Raw genomic sequence first — 19275 nt, 5'->3', positions numbered from 1 at the left:
CACACTAGGCGAAAAACGAAGCATCAGGAAGTGTTTCCTTGACCTGAACGCACATTTAGCTAAGTTCTTTGGAAGGAAAAAAATAGCTACATACATGGTACTAATATTTCCCCCACAAAACAATTATGTATCAGTAATCTCACGTGAGTTTCTTTTCTTAAAATGTGGTTTGTGAGTCAGTGGTATGCTTTAAAAAAGGTCTTCTTATTTCAGAACTCAATGAGAGCAACCGTCGAACTCTACGAAGACAGGAAAGAAGGCTACCCTTCTGTTAAAACCCTTGTTACTCTGGGTAAAGAAGACTTGTCCATTAAGGTAACTGCTCGGCGTGCACATACACTTTCATTACCGGTTCATTCAATGGTATCTAGACACTGAGGAATCAGAGGGAAGGGAAGAAAACTGACATTTACCGAACATTGTATTTTTAAGTGCTGTATTAGATCTTTGGCTGAAGTTACTGTATTTTTTTGGACCATAAGACACACGTAGGTTGTAGAGGAGGAAAATAGGAAAAAAAAATTGAAGCAAGAAATGTGGTAAAATATTTAATAACATAAATAAACATAATATTTCACCAATGTAAATGTAAACAGAACTCAACAGCATCATTAACAACCATTATCCCTCCCAAATTTGGGTGGGTGGGGGTGAAAGTGCATCTTATAGTCCGAAAAATATGGTACCTTATTTAAATTTCATTAGTACCTCGTTTTCCAGGAAGCTAAACAGGGTCTCGAACCCAAGCCTGTGGGATCCCACAGCTTCCCTGCCTCCTTCGTTTTACACTGTTCACAGAGGAACCATATTTCATTGGGGGTTCAAAGCCCATGCACGTTTTAGAGTAATTTCATATGGACTTTATTTAACAGACTTGTTGCCTTCTACTAAGTATAGACTGTTGCCTACCCCACCTCCTCCTCCATTACAGATCAGTGACCTAGGTGGCGGTGTTCCCCTTCGTAAAATAGATCGTCTTTTTAACTACATGTATTCAACTGCTCCTAGACCAAGCCTGGAGCCTACAAGAGCTGCCCCTCTGGTAAGCATCTTAAACTGCGGCTTAAGGGAAGATCGTTAACATGAGCAGGGACTCAAACTGGGCTGGGCGTGAACCTCGCTGAATTGGAATGTTTCTTGCGTGGTTTGAAGGAGGGCAAATTTTATGCCACAGCTACTTTCTTTGTCAATCCTTTGGACTTAGATTTCTTCTGTAATTTGTGTCTGAGACACACTCAGAGCTCAGTGTCTTATTCGCAAGTACAGAGAAAAGCCATTTCCCTTTGGGTAAGAGTGCTTCAGGAGCACCATTTACCACCTGGCGCTCCCCTTGGAAGAGGTGGAAGTTTAATCGCGGTGAGCAAAGGAACAGCGCAGCGTGTCTGGCTGTAGTGTGTCCTGGCATTTGGGTGCTGTGTACCAAACCACCCTAGGCCTTTGAACTTCCCCACCAAATTTGTTTATATAATTAAGATGTGAAATTATGAACATAGGAAATTTTTTGTATTAAAGAACATAAGCAGAAACCATATAGGTGGTGTGTGCATTTTCAGAGCCCTTTCTGTCTCAGTCTGGAAATAACCTTCAGCCCTATTAAGGCAGTGAGAAAAGTCTGGTTACCATGGCAGCGTTTAGATCCTGGTAGGGCCACACTTTCTTCCCCTGCTGAGTGTTTCTAATTGACAAACAACAATTGAACCCTTTGTCATTAAACACAGCAACATCTATCAGTCTGCAAAAATGGTTCAGGGTATAAATTAAGCTTCATTTTCAAGTCCTACCCAACTGGTAAGCACGTAAGATTATATTTTATTTGTATGAATAAATTCTTAACACTTTGCATTGTTTATTCAAGACAGAGTTTATTAACGCAGCATGTTGAAAGCAGAGAGGAAGTCGCTTACATCAGATTCAAGAAAATTCATGAAAGATCAAATTTGAAAGGCACTGCCTTGACCAGGCTCTGGTACCTACTTAAATAAATGTCAAAGGGGAAAAAAAATCCTACGAGCAAAACTAGAGCCTTTCTCATTTATTTAAAAGGAGTACGGATTGTCTATTCCAGGTCTCAGAATAGCATCTTGCGAACAGCTGTTGTGTCATAGTTATTTGTTAATGATTGAGACCTTCAAAAACACAAAAACAACCTCCCATTTTATAAATGAGAAAATAAGCTTAGTACCTTGCCCCAGGTCATTGAGCTAGCTCATTACAGCACCAGCTGCCTCTGCGTTCTTTCCAGTGTGCTTACCACATGGCCTCTCCCTTTGGAAGACGTGCTTCCTCTCACATCTCTCCCAGTTTGTAAACTGTCCTCAGCTTTAAACTGGGCATGTGGATGTGTGCTGCTAGAAAACATAACTCCCTCACCAGACACCTTACTGTGTTACAGCTCTGTGCCTTGACACATGCATTTCTTTTTCAGAAATGTCCTCCTAGCCAACCCCTATTGACCCTTTGACACCGTGGGAAAACTCTCCTGAGCCTCACCCAGTCCAAGTTAGAGGCCCCTCGTCTGCATTCCGCAGGGCTCTAGGCTTACCTGTCTCCTCACACTGGGGACTGCATGGGCCCCAGGTGTGCTCGGCTGGTCCCTGGCAGGCCTGAGAACAGGGGCCTGGGCCTTGCTGGAATGGAGGAGGCCAATTTCCTTGGTGTCTCGCTGGAGTATGCTGGTTTCTTTACTGTGGTGATTTTAGTCACCATTATGGATATTTTTGTCTTCACTACTGGTCATATTCTACCAGTCTTAATTAACACCCTTAAATGACAGGGTGTACTCCCCTGTCACACCCAGCCCTTTGAGTTAGTCCCTACCCTGATGAAGAAATCGAGGAAAGATGGTAGAAATCCATGTAACTTGGTAGAATTGCTGTTCTGTAGTAACCACAATAGCAATTACCATCTATTTCATTTTATTATGTCTGATGAGGTAATTTTTTAAAATTACATTTTTTTCTGATGAGAAAACAGTCTCAGAGAGGCTGAGTAAATAGCTCGGTTTCACAAAAAGTGTGTTTCAGCTTAGGTGTATCTCAGCCTAAAGCCCAGGCAACGGCCACTGCATGGTGCTTTGCCCCGCCACCTTCTTTGTTAACCTTGGCAGTGGACTCAATCAGAGGGAGTGATGCGTGTGCTACAGCATTTTCCCCTGTAACTCCAGCATTACTGAAGTCAGTCTCAAATGGTCTTACTGTTCTTGTCAATACCTGAGATGTTTTTTTACGCCCCCCCCCCCGACCTGTTACTGACAGTGTTCTATGATGTAGAGATATAGGCAGGTACTGGAATTCTTTTCTTGTCTCTAAAAATATGTGGATTAGCATATATCAAAATCTTATAGCATTCCCAGAACCTTAGGAAGAAGCCACTTAGGAAATGGTTCTCTTTTCAATGCATTAGCCTCGGTGCTGGTAGATTTGCACTCCTGTGCTGTTCAATTTAATTTTTGCTTCAAGAGCAAGGGAGTCCGAGAGTGAAACTTTGGAATGGTGTGGTTTAGTTTTGTTGCCAGTTCAAATGCTGCTTAATTTGGGATTTGCTTTAAACATACTAAAACAAAACATAACAAAACAAAAACGGTTCTTTCAAGTGCTAAGAAAGTGTTAGTCAAAAATTGCGGTGTTTCTAGTATTTTCCAAACCTACAAGAAATGTTTTTGTACACTGAAAATAGATTGTTTGCCATAGATGAGCATATACATCATTGTAAGGGCCGAATCAATCATGGGTTTTCTTTAAATCTGAATCAAGAATTTCTTTTAATCTTCTGAATGATCCTCATACCAAATGTGTTGGCATGTGTGCCTGTCTCAACTATATTCATTTTCTTTTCTTTGTAGGCTGGATTCGGTTATGGCTTGCCAATTTCTCGTCTGTATGCTAGATATTTTCAAGGAGATCTAAAACTGTATTCTATGGAAGGAGTGGGTACAGATGCTGTAATTTACTTGAAGGTACTACACATTATTTCTGTTAGTATGAAGGCATCTAAACTTTAAAGCTGTAAATTCTAATAACTGATAAATAGACCATAGCATCTATCACCTGTCATATCAGCTCAGATTTACTTCAGTGTATGTGAAAGCCATGTCACATAATCCCCACTCTTGATTTTACACATAGATATAGCAAAGAATGAAACATAGAGACATAAGAAGTAAAAGAATGACTTTTAAAATCATAATTCAAAGTTGTGACTTTCACAACAAATTGCATAGCTATTGAAAGGCTTAATCTAAAAGGAGACAGGTTATCATAAACTGGAGTCTTTTAATCTTTTGCTTTTAAAACTTGCTGGCTTTCCCAAAGTTACAATTCAGTAATCATAATATAGTTATATAAAAGGCTGATCTAATAGCAAAGATCTCTGTAACACAGGCTTTTTCATTCATTGGTGGTGTTAGACTTGAAATCATTTCTAAACTGGAATATTTGAGGTATTTTTTGAATGGCTAATATAGGCACATGCTACAAAATGGAAAACTAAGTGTCTCCCACCACTGGCCCTAAGGCATCCTGTTCTGCTTCCCAGAGGTAACCTGGGGTACCAGTTTCTTATGGATTCTCCTAGAAAAATCTAATTTTTAAAAAGATTTTATTTATTTATTTTTAGAGAGAGGGGAAGGGAGGGAGAAAGGGAGGGAGAGAAACATCAATGTGTGGTTGACTGTCCCTGGGGGCCTGGCCTGCAACCCTGGCATGCACCCTGACTGGGAATCGAACTGGTGACTGCTTCTCAGGCCAGCACTCAATCCACTGAGCCACACCAGCCAGCGCAAAATCAAATTTTTTTTTCACACAAATGATTATTTCAGCACTTGGCTTTTTTTTTTCTTTCCAGTATATCTTGGATATCTTTCCATATTGATTCACGTGGAACTGGCTCCTTTTTAACAGCCGCATATTTTGTTATATATGCATGTAATATGTTATATCAAAACTTAGCCAGTTATTTGGAGTGTTTATCTTAGATGTCATTGCATTTAAATGGTGTGATATTTCATAATACCTTATGGGTTATATTCATAAATCTAGCATGTATGAAACATTATTTCTTTGTGGGCCCTTTGGAAGAGCAGTTGCCCAGTGAACAGTAGTGCATGTCACGCTGACTGGTGTGGCTCAGTTGGTTGGGCGTTGTCCTGCAAAGCAAAAGGTCACCAGTTTGATTCCTGGTCAGGGCACATGCCTGGGTTGCAGGTTTGGTCCCCAGTCTGGGTGCAAACGAGAGGCAACCACACATTGATGTTTCTCTCCCTCTCTCTACCCTCCTTCCCCTCTCTTTAAAATCAATGAAAAAATTGTCTTTGGGTGAGAATTTTTTTAAAGTATCTCAAACTAGATTCAAATGCTTTTTGTTCTGGTCACGTGTATGTCAGTTCTGGCTTTGAATGAGTGAATGTTTATATCCCTTTAAAAAAGCTTTTATTTCATCCTGCTTGTCTAAGTAATCTAAAATAGTATAATAGTATAATTTTGATATAATTCAAAAATACGTATTAAGGTTTTTGACATTTTAAATAGTCAAATTTGGGTTAGTATTTCATATGAGACAAATAACACTGTGGCCCTTTGGTGTATATTTTTCCACTAGGCGCTCTCAAGTGAATCATTCGAGAGGCTCCCAGTATTCAATAAGTCAGCCTGGCGCCATTACAAGACCATGCCTGAAGCCGATGATTGGAGCAACCCCAGCAGTGAGCCCAGAGATGCTTCAAAATACAAGGCAAAACAGTAATATATTACTTTGCTTTCTATTCTAGAGTATCTGATTTTGTCCCAGAATACACCAGCAGGACAATGGATACTTTCAGCCAAACCTTCCTTGTGGTTTTGTCACTGGAAGAGCAAAATGATCCCCGAAACAAATAATGCAGCAGGTTTCTCACCCCAGACAGGAACGAGGGAGCAAGAATTGGGCAGCCAGAGCAGCCATTCAGATAGAGGCCCTGCTGTTCCAGGGGTCTGTGTGCTATGGAGGCCTTAACAGCAGTGGGCAGGGTTTATCCTGCTGTGACTTATATTTGAAAAGTAATTCAGTTGGCAGTTTATCATCATCCATAGAGCTTGACAGAGAAAATAAGTTACAGAAATTCCGTGGGTTGAAACTGAAAAAATAAAGCAGTTAAAATGACCAATCTAGATAAACAAATGTGGTATATCCACACAATGGAATATTATTCATCCTTTTAAAAGAACGAAGTTCTGACATGTGCTTCGATATGGATGAACCTGAAGTCGTCATGCTAATAAGTGAACTAAGCCCAACCTGAAAGGGCAAACACTATAGGATTCCACTTACATGAGGGACCTAGTGTAGTCAAATTCGTAGAGGTGGAAACTAGAATGGTGGTTGCCGGGGGAGAGGGAGGGGGAATTGTTTACTGGGGCAAGAGCTTTAGTTGGGGAAGATGAGAAAGTTCTAGAGGTTAGTTGCACAACAACATGAATGCACTAACACTACTGAACTGTATACTTAAAAACAACCAAATTGTACTGATATTTTTTCATTCAAATTTAGCATTGCAATGTTTCTCCCTAATGCATTTTAATTGTATATATTTCTTCTTAACCTGAAAACCTTGTCTTAACATCATGCCACAGAAAGGTATTTGTCTGCGAATACAGTTTGTATGGCATTGTATTTTTGTCCATTTGTCATAGCATTGGTCTTTCTGATGAATGATATAAAGGGTGTCTATACTTTTTCCTGTGGAAGTGTTGTGATGGACCTGTGAGCAGTAAGCAGGACTGGTCACTTATCTGAAATGTATACTTGCCCGTGAGTGCAAGCGCACACTCGGGTGTGTATGTGTACTCACATGCACATGCAAACACACACTCACACACCCCATCCCCAGCCAAGATTAAGCTAAATCACCTTGAAACGCCCGGATCAATTTCCCTTGATTCCATTTTCAGTCTGTATGTAAGGCAAGTAGCATAGTGGGCATCAATGTGACTAATTAACTCAAACTATTGCTCTGATGGTGGAGTTGTCTGGGTAATACAGATGCAGTCTTTATACATAATAAGGGTCATTTGAACTGTGAAAGGGATGACTTTTAATTGGCTATTGTTTTGAAGGCAATTTTAAAACTCTAGAAGTTTTTAGCAGGTTGTATACTACTTGTGAGTCTTAATTTCTAGTATATTTTTAGACAAACATATTTTAGCAGAAAGCAATTTTTAAAATTCTAAAATGGTTAGCCTGGCAATTAAAGTTGTTAAATTACAGAAGTAGGAAAATTAGTGGTGATCTTGGGAAAGTAGTAGGTATGGTAAGTTCACTAGGTGAATGAGAAATTCTAAGAAAATATATTTTCTAATCAGATTTTTAACAAGAGTTCTATTGAGGTACAATTCATATACCATAAAATTCACCCTTTTAAAGTGTACAATTCCATGGTATTTAGTATATTCACAGAGTTGTGTGACCCTTGTCACTATCTAATTTTAAACAGTTTTATCATTCCCAAGAGAAACCGTGTGTCCGTTAGCAGTCATTCCTCATTCCTAACCAGGTTTCTAACTGAGACTAAAGAACTATTTTAAAGTATACATAAGTAATTAAGTGATCATTCTTTTTCTGTAGTAAACCATAGACAATAATTCTGAGATAAGTCAAGAGCTTTTGAATTATCACTGTAACTAAATGCTCTGAATAAGTCTTGCTTACAATCAAGAAGCTTATGCTTATAAACTCACTATGTATATTCCCATTATTTTCTTTGTAGAGACAAGATCAAGACTAATAGAACTTTCTAGAGAACTGAATGCTTTGGTCCTCTCTGTGAAGAAAGATCATCTCGCGCAAGTCAACCTCTGAGCTCCTTTCCTCTACTCTGAGCGTGACACCATCATTATTCTAGTGTTGGACCTTTGCCAGAGAAACTTTTCCTGTAGTTACTTCAGATTTTCCACTAGAGTAGTCAACTGAGTAATTTTTTCATGGTTGGTTGTGATTTGGTTGGTGCCGTCACAAGAGAGCACAGAGCCTCGTGAGTGCTCCTGTGTCCTCATACCTCTCTCCTCATTGTCATGAGTCAAGTGTCTGCAGTGTCCCCAGGGTTCTAAGGTCCCTCCGCATTCCAGATACAGCAGATCTCTACTGTTGCAGCTTGTGACCAAATACCACGTTTGTCCCAAACCACCAACGGAGGCCTGGGAAACATGGAGTTGAAGACACCAGTTGAGTGTGTCTTGGTGATTCAGTCCCAGAGCCCCTCCTCTCGCACATACATCCGTCCTCACTCTCTGAGGGAGAGTTTTGCCTTCTGCCATCTGACCATACTCTCATTGTGAGGTGTGTGTACTTTTGTGCTAGATCTTACTCTTTGATGCATTGGTTTTATTTTAAAATTCATTTGTATACTTTTATTCTGTCCATTAAAGCATTCCAAAAGTTGTCTTGGAATTTTTCACTTAGCTGCTTGGTTTCAAAGATCTTAAGTGAAAAACTACCTTGTGGTCACTATCCAGTTTGTAAAGATTGGGAAGTGGAGCTTTTACACTTACGTGCCCTTTTTACCAATCTAATACTGTACCTTTGTCATATTATGATCCTTTGTAGTTTTCGAAGGAATTGTTACTCCTCGCATGAGGTACTTCACTACTTGTAAAATAGACTATCAAAGGGAAAAGTTCTTTGGAGTTTATTTTGAAAAATGCCCTAGGTCTTTATAATTTTCAGTTTCACAAATTTTAGCCAGTTTTAGAATTGCCAATCTGATTTTCACAATCCTTTGCTTTTTGCTGAAAGTTGGAATTGGCAGAGGACTTGGGGTGAGGACATAGGATTCGCTGTTATTTACCCATAGAAGGGGGAGCTGTCCAAGAGTTCAGATTACACCCCACCACTTACATAGCTCCATGGGAAGTGTTTCTTTCATTTCATCATGTGGTAGTTACCCTTCATGTTCAGAAAGATCCCATCTCTTCCGTCCTTGGAAGGATCTCATCTCAAAACTCACAATCAGGTGAAAGAAATGCCGATGTACTTCCAACACAGGGGTGACGGGATGGTCCTTGTGGAGGCCCAACCAGGGCTGTTTCATATGATTATTTCCTTGTGTAAAAGATTAAAAAACTAGTGGCTCTTTACATTTAGAAACCCTGGTTTCCTTATAAACATTAGCTGGTATATGAGTATCTTGCTAGTCCTCCATTTATTACTCCTTTACACTTTCAAGTATGGTGCACTGTGGGGGGAAGGAAGGTTCTGGAAGTGTTCCCTCCTACCTTGTTCTGCTTCACTGTGCTTGAAGAACACCCATTGATCATTGTACCCTCACAGCAAACTCCATGTAAAGGTTGAAGAGGGAAAATGTAGTATGGGAAAATCCTATCGCATTCCCCGCTTTCAGGTCTTTTTCAAAAGTAAAGTTTTCTTTCAATGTTTTAGTGGCTTAATTAGTAGTCCTTTACTCATATGCTTTCTGGTTTACTCATATCCATCTGATGCCAGTTTGATCTTGCCTCCTCTTTGCTTTCTGCATTAAGAATTTAACTTTGAATCCCTGGCTGGCGTAGCTCAGTGGATTGAGTGCGGGCTGCAAACCAAAGCATCACAGGTTCGATTCCCAGTCAGGGCACATGCCTGGGTTGCAGGCCACGGCCCCCAGCAACTGCACATTGATGTTTCTCTCTCTGTCTCTTTCTCCCTCCCTTCCCTCTCTAAAAATAAAGAAATAAAATCTTAAAAAAAAAGAATTTAACTTTGCTCCTGAAGTAACCACAGGAAGAGTTTCAGGAACATCTGGCATCCTCGCGGTTTGGTGCCCCCAAGTATTCATGTATTCGTTTTGTTGGCTGTGCATGATTCTTTGAACTTAGATGCATTTTCTCTGGCTGTTTTGACAGGTTTGTCTCTAAACAAATGGTCAAAAGTCTACATATGAGTTGTAATATAAATAGACATTGATGCCTTTGCCACAAAATTCATTTAGTTCAACCAGTTCCTCTCTTTGCCTTTCATGGACTTGATTTTAAGTATTTGGAGAGTGTGTCTACTATTTGGAACAGTGCCTGGCACATATAGGTGCTTAATAAATATTAGCTGAATGAAAGTATGAAAATTGAGAGACATTTACCATGGGTGGAGGGCAACATCTCTCTAAGTTCTTAAACTGTCTTTGTTCCCAAATTAAAAATCATTCCAGTCAGCAACTGTGGAAGTGCCAAATTTCCTTTTTGTGGTGCTAAGCAGTGACTTTAAAATGGAGAGAAACAAAAGTCCCTACTTCTTTCATTAGGGATGGATCCACAGGAGGCTTCTGATGCTTTTTGGTCTTTGCATATTCATTTTGACCCCTTAATATAGTTGGTTCTTTCCATCCAACCAAGCGGCATGGGTTCATAGCCTTGCTTGTCTATCCCAAAGAGCTTTTACATCCAGCATTCCCTGATCCTTACCATGCTGTGCGGAGGAGCACGCAGGCATTATCTCTGTTTTTCATGAGCCCCAAAGCAGTGCGGTGTTTGCCAAGGTGACACGGTAAGTGATTAGAAGAACCAAGGTGAGTAGTCAGGTCTTCTTATTCCTAGGCCTGTACTCTCAGCAATGCACCAAGTAATTAGCATTCTCTCTTTTGGGGAAATTCCTGGGTGTATCAACCCTCAAGGGTAAGATGTAAACCACAATTTTTCTGTAGTGCAAGAGAATTCTATTCAGGAGAGGTTTTTCTTTTGTGTGTTTTCATTTTGGCATGGTTAGTGAGAGGAGATAATCGAATGGATTTGGCAAGTTTTACCGAGGAAGACAGGCAACTTAAAGTATATAGCGGTAGGTAATTGTTAGAGTTATTTAGATTTAATTTTATGTTTGAATGAACTCAGTGCTCACTGCCAGCCCTTTATACAAAGACTCCTCATTCGAGAGTTGATGCTTTCAGCTTCTGGTGGGCTGGTTGCAGCTTCAGTTGGATTTTCTCGCATGTTTACAAATGTAGCTCTATTGCTATTCCATATGTTCAGTAACCTGTCTGGGTCTCGGGTTCTTGGGTCACATCCTCTGTCCCTTGATTCTTTGGACATCTCACTTTATTGTCTTCTAGTGCCTGGTGATGCTGAGAGAGCGGAATCCAGAGAGAACTTTCTTCCCCTTTGGTAGATGACCTGCTTGTTTGCTCTGGGTACTTGTGATTTCTTGTTTATCCTTGAATTCAGTAACTCCATTGGAGTGCATGTCAGAGTTGACAGACATCTGTTGGCTTTTTCTGGTCCTCAGTGACATTCAAGATTGACATTTGACCTGACCGGATTTCTTACTAGTTCATTTGTTTTCTTCTTCAACAGTTTGTCCCAGTATTGGCTGTCGGTTATCTGTCCTTCATATTTATCCCTTTTTCAATCACTGTCACCTCATCTTTCTTCCATAGTGTTGATTCTAGGCCTTGATGCTTCCAATGTGGCTTTCACTTCTGTTGTGGTTTTATTTTTTATCTGTTTCTTTTTTAGCTCTGCCAGCTTTCTTCTCTCACTATGTTGTCCTGTTTCACTCCTTATTTCATTTCATTTGGAGGCTGAACAGTGTGGTCTACATTTTTGTGGTTTCTGAAATCATTCTGTTTCCAGAGTATGTGTTCATCTGTCTTTTGTTTCTTTCATTCCTTTCCTTTTCTGTTGTTTTGCTCTGTTATTGTTGCACAAGTATCATGATGGCTTTTCTGCTTATTATTTGTGCTTGCATGGGACCAGTTCTGTCTGCCCAGGGAGAGGATGGACAAAGCCTTCTTGAGTCCTCTCTGAAGTGAGAAGTGTTTGAACGATCACCTTAGCACTTGAAGTGTAAAGCTAGATCTTGATGGGTCGTACTGGTGAGGCTGTTGTTCTGTTTTTCATCCTGCTCTCTAGATATGGGGAAATAGGGAATGAAGTGAAGTTTCCTTGGCCCATGTTGTCTGTGAGTGCCTTCCATGGACAGTGTGGGATCCTTTGCCCTGGGGTGGGCAGGTCCCATTGGGGGGGAGGGATTCCCCGACTTCTCCCATTTACACTAGATGTTGTGCTAGCAAAAGTGTGGAGAGTTTGTGCTTTGGCTCTGCTGGATTATATGTTCAGCAGGTCCTTGAATAACGTCGTTTCGTTATAACATTGATGAGATGCCATAGGAACTTAACTGTTGTCTGTGTCGACTCACCTGTGGTAAAACTGGTTTTGTTATACATCGTTTCACTTAAAGTCAAAGACCCTATCCACAATGTTAGGTGAGGACTTACTGTAGTCAGCTTGTGGATGACTGGCTCCTGAGTTACTGTTTCCGTCTGCTGCACACAAATGGTGCACCTGAGATCTCAACCTCCCTTAGGTTTTCTCCTGGAAATGTGCCCATGGAGTGTATACTCTGCTTCTCCGGGCTGTCACCACTCTTGGTTTTCTTCAAGTTAAGTTAACTGTCATTGGTAGAATCCTTTGGAACATTCTTGTGAACGGCCCAGCAACTATGGTTTACTTGGAAAATTTCAGAATCTTCCTTTGATAAGTGCCCAACTTCACTGTGTCTGTCAGACACTCCCCTGGAGTCCTCAGTATGTGGTGGTAGCTTTTATTTGTTTCATTACAGAGAGCTGCTTCAGGTTTTGGTGGTGTGTGTTGAAGGGCAGGCGCACCAAGATAAGCATGCATTTATTCTGCCATCTTTCCCAATGGTCCAGGTGCTTAAACATTAACTTTGAAGGTAATGTACTTCATAATCATAATCCGTGTTAGTGAGCAGAAGGACTCAATATTGCTAGGAGGAAAGACCCATTAATAACTTGATCAATACAGGATTTTTGTTTATTGTTCATAATGGAAAGATAACTTTTAATTCAGGTTCCTGTTCCATCAATTAGAGATATCAGTACCTTCTGGTTTGAAAGTAAGGGACATTTGACATTTTAATGAATGTAAGATGTTATCAGCCACTGAGTTATTTATGTGTTAATTAAATATAATAGAATATTTCTAACTAGCACATAATCAGAGTTATCAGGAGAAGTATATACTGTTTTTTTATTAGCAGTTCACTAGCCAAGCTACCCCACTGAGGGTAGTTACCCTTATGAGAGCTTTACTATGACGTAAGGGTTTGGGGTTTTTTTCTTGCCTCTCTTTTCAACCAACCCATTTTATAATTTGGTTCTTTAAGAAATAGAAACGTTCAATTCCTCATCGGCATTATTTCTGTTTTTCATGCGCGTGCATGTCCATGGTTTGTAGGTCTGGGGCCTACTGTAGGAACACAGGCGGCCATGCTTCAAAAGGACAGGCGGGTCACAGGCTGCAGGTCTAATTTGGCCTGTTTGTGCCATCTCCCTTCCTGGTGGCCAGCATACTCTACTAGGCACACTTTTCTCACCTTCAGGGCCTAGCACAGAGGTGTCAAACTCATTTTCACCCAGCCCCACTATTGCCTTCAAAGGGCTGAAATAATTTTAGGACTGTATACATGTAACTACTCCTTAACTGTTAAGGAGGTGAAATTACATTCGGCCCTTTGAAGGCAACCGCGAGGCTGATGTGGCCCCCGGTGAAAATGAGTGTGACACCCCTGGGCTGGCACAATGACCAAGGAGTGTGAATGACAGCCTGGCTCCCTGTAGTTGGAGACTAATCAAATTCTACTGTACACAGTGCCTCCCCTAAGGTCACAATGATGTAGTTCCACTTGTTAATTTTTTCTTTTTTTCCCCTTGCTGAAGAGATAGATCTGAAAAAAATATTGCAATGACAAATGTCTGAGATTTTACTGCCTATGTTTTCTTTGAGGATATTTATGGTTTCAAGTCTTACATCTACGTCTTTAATCCATTTTGAGCTTATTCTTGTCTGTGGTACAAGGAGGTGATCTAGTTTCATTTGTTTGCATGTATCTGTCCAATTTTCCCAACAGCATTTATTGAATAGACTGTCTTTACCCCACCATTCGTTCTTGCCTTGTTTGTCAAGTAGTAGTTGAATATATAGGCATGAGTTTATTTCTGGGCTTTCTATTCTGTTCTGTTGATCTGTGTGTCTGTTTCTATGCCAGTACCATGCTGTTTCGGTGACTGTGGCCTTGTAGCATAGTTTGATATGACATAGCATGACTCCTCCAACTTTGTTTTTCTTTCTCAGGATAGCTGAGGCTATTCAGGGTTTTTTGTGGTTCCATATGTATTTTTGGATTATTTTAGTTCTGCAAAATATGCCATTGGTATTTTGATAGGGGTTGCATTGACTCTGTACATTGCTTTGGTTGGTATGAACATTTTAATGTTAACTCTTTCTATCCATGAATATGGTACATGCTTCCATTTATTTGTATCTTCCTCAGTTTCTTTCTTCAGTGTCTCATAATTTTCCAAGTATAGAGCTTTTACTTCCTTGGTTAAATTTATTCCAAGGTATTTTATTTTATTTTGTGGTGCAACTGTAAATGGGATTGTTTTCTTAGTTTCTCTTTCAGATACTTCATTATTGGTGTATAAAAATGAAATCAATTTCTGAATATTAATTTTGTATCCTGCTACTCTAATGAATTCATTTATCAGTTCTAGTAGTCTTTGGGTGCAGTGTTTAGGATTCACTATATACAGTATATGTCATCTGCAAATAATGACAGTTTTACTTCTTTCTTTCCAATTTGGATTCCTTCTGTTGCTTCTTTCTGTCTGATTGCTGTAGCGAGGACTTCCAGTAGTATATTGAGTAAGAGTGATGAAAGTGGGCATCCTGTTTTGTTCCTGATCTTGAGGGAAATGCCTGTAGTTTTTGCCCCTTAAGTATAATGTTGGCTGTGGGTTTGTCCTATATGGCTTTTATTATGACATTGAGGCATGTTCCCTCTATTCTCCCTTTGCTGAGACTTTGTATCATAAATGGGTGCTGGATTTTATGAAATGCTTTTTCTGCATCTATTGATATGATCATATGATTTTTATCCTTCATATGTGGTGCATCCCACTTACTGCTTTGTGGATATTGTACCATCCCTGCATTCCAGGCATGAATCCCACTTGGTCGTGGTCTATGGTCTTTTTAATGTGTTGCTACATTTGTTTTGCTTACATTTTGTTGAGGACTTTAGCATCTATGTTCATCAGGGATATTGGCCTATAATTTTCTTTCTTTGTAGTTCCTTTATCTGGTTTTGGAATCAGTGATGCTGGCCTCATGAGATGAGCTTGGACATCTTTTCAAGCCATCTCCATGGTATCAAGGCAAGACCACTTGACAGAACTCCTTCCCGTCCCCACTTGAAACCCACAGTCAGATGTAACAGGAGCTGGTACTCAGGAAAGTTAATTCTTGTCATCTTTTTTTGTCATCATCCTTCCAGGGGTAGGAATGTAATGTCAGCCTTTCCTCACAGAAAGGTACTCCAACCTGGGGGTACTTGACATTGGCTTCCTTGGCTGGGACCAGGTCAGCCTCATCAGAGTTTTTCACTTCATCAGGAGCGTGAGTTCTCCAGTGGAGTCTAGCTCCAATAATCTTCTTGGGCTCCAGACCCTGGGCAAAGCCTCATGGCTTTTCTGACTCTTCTTTTCTTCTTGAGTTTTCCCCTCCCTGTTATCTTCAGAATCAGAGTCAGCTTTACACTGGCCTCCCTATGATTTACATGTCTCATGTGCTGTTTTCTGTGACTGTAGAAACTCATCAATGAGGTTGGGCCAATCCAGGTTCTCTTCTGGCTCCCACATGTTGCCCTCATCTGAGAATCCCTTCTACTTTACCACTCGATGGTAGAGAACTTTTTCCACCACATATTCCTCTTCCTCTTGTAGCACCTCTTCTACTTTCTTCTTGCCCCCCCCCACCCCCCGCTGTAGTGCCTGCAGCTTTCTCGTGTAAATGGCTCAGAGTAGAGCCCAAGAGACTGAGGAATCAGTGCCATGCTCATGGCGTGTGGTGTTGGGTGGGCCCGAGGAGTAGCACCCAGAAAAGCAATAAGCCGGGTGGCTGCAGTTGATTCTCTCACTGAAGTGGCATATCACAGTAATCACTATTGCATTTCATTATCTCTCTGGCCAACAGAGAACCATGGTGACATGAGAGGAACCAGCTTTCACAATCAGATTTCATTGAAAAATGTGGGTTGCTGTTTCCTCATAACAGAAATGCAGTTACAACAGGGTCCATGTGTCTTTCTAGGACTTCAGAAATCACTATTTAAATACAGAGTTTCTACTTACAGCATCTGGGTGATGCTGTTGCAGTTAAAATAGATGCTTGACAGGAGGAGAGCCTCTTTAACACTTCCACACCCATGTCAGAGGTGGAGAGAAGATTTCACCCAGAAGGCTTCCCTCTGAAGTCCACAGGTTGGCATTAGCCGTGTTCACCTCCCAAAATGAAGAAAAGAAAATAACAATATAACAATATTGTGGTCATAGAATCCTTGAGAAACCTCTGTTTCTGCCTTTTCTCTGTCCCTAAAACAAGGACGTGAATTGCCCATGATCCCAGTGGTAGGGACACGGGCTGCTACTTGTGTTGTGACACAGTCGGCTCTCTGTGATGGTCCTGCACCCTAGGACAGAACAGCAAAGCTGTAGTGCACACTCCCAGTTCTCTTTTAACACCTGCTTCTCTGGTCACCCTTGGAGGGCAGAGCTAAGTGATAGAGAAAGATAGGCTGCCAGGATGCCTTTAATTATTCCCTTAGGTAGGGCCAATTTGTCACCTTTAAATCGGCTTTTTTTGCATATAAATAAAAGCACCTTAGGGCATCCCTACTGAAAGGCTCCAAACAAATGTCTGGCACAGATCTGGTACAGATATTCAATGTCTGCATTGAAAGAAAGCCTGCCCCTTTCTCCTCCCACTATTAAGAAGTCCCTAATAGGATGTGACTTCCTGACTATGCCTCCTGTCTCCTTCCCCGCCGGTGATTCTGCAGGGGCAGCCCGCTCCCCATTGGGAAGTGGTGACTTCAGTCTGGGGTGGAGGCTGCATATATCTTGAAGTTGATAAACACCAGAGCTTGGTGCCTGGTGTCCTGTGGTCTATCCAGTTTGAATGGTTGGGAATATATTTTTGGGGGTGGGATTTTTCTGAATGTTACAGATCTGAGTAGTAGATTTGTGGTAATATTGGATCCAGGAAGCTTACAGTGAAAATAGTATGAACTTAACCTGAAAAATATTTCCCTGTTCTATAAATCTCTCAGTGACATTTGGGTTAATCAAGCATAATTAAATGTAGTTAGATTTTTGTCAGATTGTAGTTTGGAATAATGTTCATCTTTGGAGAGGCTAATATATTCTGTAGAAATTTTATTAAGCACTTTAGTTAAGCAAACACTAAGGAGAACAAAATCAGCCTCAGGAAGATTAATTACTAACAAAACACAAAGTTTAGCAGATTATGTAAATCATTTAAATTTTGAATACCATGGCTTGAGCTTTAATTTACACAGAGAGGTATTTTGAATTTTTTTTCACTTTATGTTTTCCAGAAGTACAAAATTATAATTGTAGTGTTTAAAAGTTCTAATCATTTTAGGATTTCATCAAGTTTGCTTATTTTTTAATGTTATACATTCCAAAAGTGAAGAATTACAGTTGTATTCTTTCCATTGCTAATAATCATTTTAGGATTCCACTAAGTTTGATTCGATCGTAAGAACTGTATTTTTATTTCTCTACCTTTAAAGAAGTGATCTTTTAAGAGGAGTATTAGGAGAGAGAATGTATATAAAAGACAGAGCATCCTTCCATACCTGGCCTTTCAATAACAAAATGAAATTTTTAAAGAAAGGAAAACATAAGAGTTTAGAGTATAATCATAAATCTTTTTTATTTTTAGCAATTTATTTAAATGGAGAAATAAAGAGATCAAATTGGTTTTGTATGTTATATTTTTTTGTATTCAAAGAACTACATTTTCACTACCCTTCCACGTCTCAGGGAATAGCCTTTGATAAGAATCCCCATAGAAATTTCTGAAACTCTATCATGATGTGTTCAGATTTGATAGTTCTTGTCTGCATTTCTAGAGATAGAGTTTCAAAAGTATTGTCATCTCAGGAATACAAGATTACCCAAGAAATTTGAGCCTCATTTTTATCACCGCTTGGATTGCATGGGCTTAGGCTCTTGTCATGATCAATTGCACCTAAATATCCTTTGTTTAGTCAGTATAAAAGATGTCTTTCTCACGCGTGTCTGAGATTTTCACAGGGAGAAAAATCTCGCAATTTGATTTTCTTCTGTAATTTTGCTTCTTGGCTTTTCAGGGAGGATTCTGTTTCCCATTGGAATAGAATCCTTTCGGGATAATAACACATCACTTGAAAGAACATTCTATTAGAAGTCTAAGTTTTGCCAACCTAAAAGTGGCCTGCTAATTTGAGTTCTGTACATAACTTTTGCAAATGGGCTGAAACAGCACAAATGTCAAAGATCATATATACTCTGAGCACTATGTCGGCAAAGGAATGTCTAACTGTGGCACTTATCACTGGTTGTACAGCTCTTCAGTTCATCTTTGCCTTCCAAATTGGTTGAAAATGGCCACCTTAGAATGGAATGCATATTCAGAACAACTACTTCATGTTTTAAAACATTCTTACCTTGAGATTTTCTTTGAGAGAAATTAAAAGGACTCTTAACATTTAGTTGTAACTCTCTTTTGGCTCTTCGTATATGCTGGGCATCAAAACGGCTATTAGAGAAGTTCCATCCAATTGGAAGTCAAAGGCATTGGCCACTTAGCCGTCCACGCTAAGTGTAGTGCAGGGGAGTTTGCGAAAACAAGTGGGATGAGTATGAATTGTCCTATTGTTGTTTATAATACACCACGGCACCCCTGTCTTATCAATTCCATTTTCTTTCTGCTATTTGAACGTTTATAATCTTGGGAAACCTCAGTCTGTGTTTTAAAAGGTACTATATTTACATTAAGAACTGGTTTATGCTTCTATCTAAAAAACTGCTGAGTTTAGTATTCCACATCTTTAATTAGGACAAATGTTTTAGAATAATTACAGCAAAAGCCTGTAACTATAGGGATCTGAAACCAATAGACACGACCTGCCAGTGAAGAAGGACCAGGCTGAATCGCTGACTGGGGGCAGATTTTGCCTGGCTGTTGTAACAAGCGTAAAAGGTACAGTAGAAAGGGCCCCCCAAGATTGTCTATCTGCTCCCTTTTTCTCTACCTGCCTGTGCAGCTCCCCCTGGGAGAAGCATCCCATATAATCCTTTAGTTTCTCGCTTCTCACTTTTAAAAGTCCTTGTTACAGCTGGCATGTGAATTTGCCCAATCAATTGTGCAGATACTTACAATTCTTTCAGACTAGACCAAA

At 40.1% G+C, this 19275-nt stretch overlaps 1 protein-coding gene and 1 pseudogene across 2 annotated transcripts in view; one reads left to right on the top strand and one right to left on the bottom strand.

The window, feature by feature from the left end:
* Window positions 1-8409, top strand: part of PDK3 (pyruvate dehydrogenase kinase 3) — a 57895-nt gene extending 49486 nt beyond the window's left edge. Inside the window, exons 8-12 of one of the 2 annotated variants that reach the window (XM_045855943.1) lie at window positions 214-315; window positions 932-1042; window positions 3842-3955; window positions 5596-5727; window positions 7739-8409. In XM_045855943.1, the coding sequence (XP_045711899.1) occupies window positions 214-315; window positions 932-1042; window positions 3842-3955; window positions 5596-5727; window positions 7739-7756 (477 nt within the window). In that variant the 3' untranslated portion in view covers window positions 7757-8409. Of the gene's footprint in view, window positions 1-213; window positions 316-931; window positions 1043-3841; window positions 3956-5595; window positions 5736-7738 lie in introns of both variants that reach the window. The other variant, XM_045855942.1, reaches the window with a different exon arrangement.
* A 5997-nt stretch (window positions 8410-14406) lies between these two features.
* LOC123829940 lies at window positions 14407-16235 on the bottom strand (annotated as a pseudogene).
* Window positions 16236-19275: the final 3040 nt, after the last annotated feature.

The sequence above is a fragment of the Phyllostomus hastatus genome, unplaced genomic scaffold, assembly GCF_019186645.2.
Source record: "Phyllostomus hastatus isolate PE091 unplaced genomic scaffold, TTU_PhHast_1.1 phas_scaffold_12, whole genome shotgun sequence".
Classification (NCBI taxonomy): Eukaryota; Metazoa; Chordata; class Mammalia; order Chiroptera; family Phyllostomidae; genus Phyllostomus; species Phyllostomus hastatus.
The sequence above is the reverse complement of the archived record's forward strand: the minus strand, read 5'-3'. Positions and strand labels throughout refer to the sequence as shown.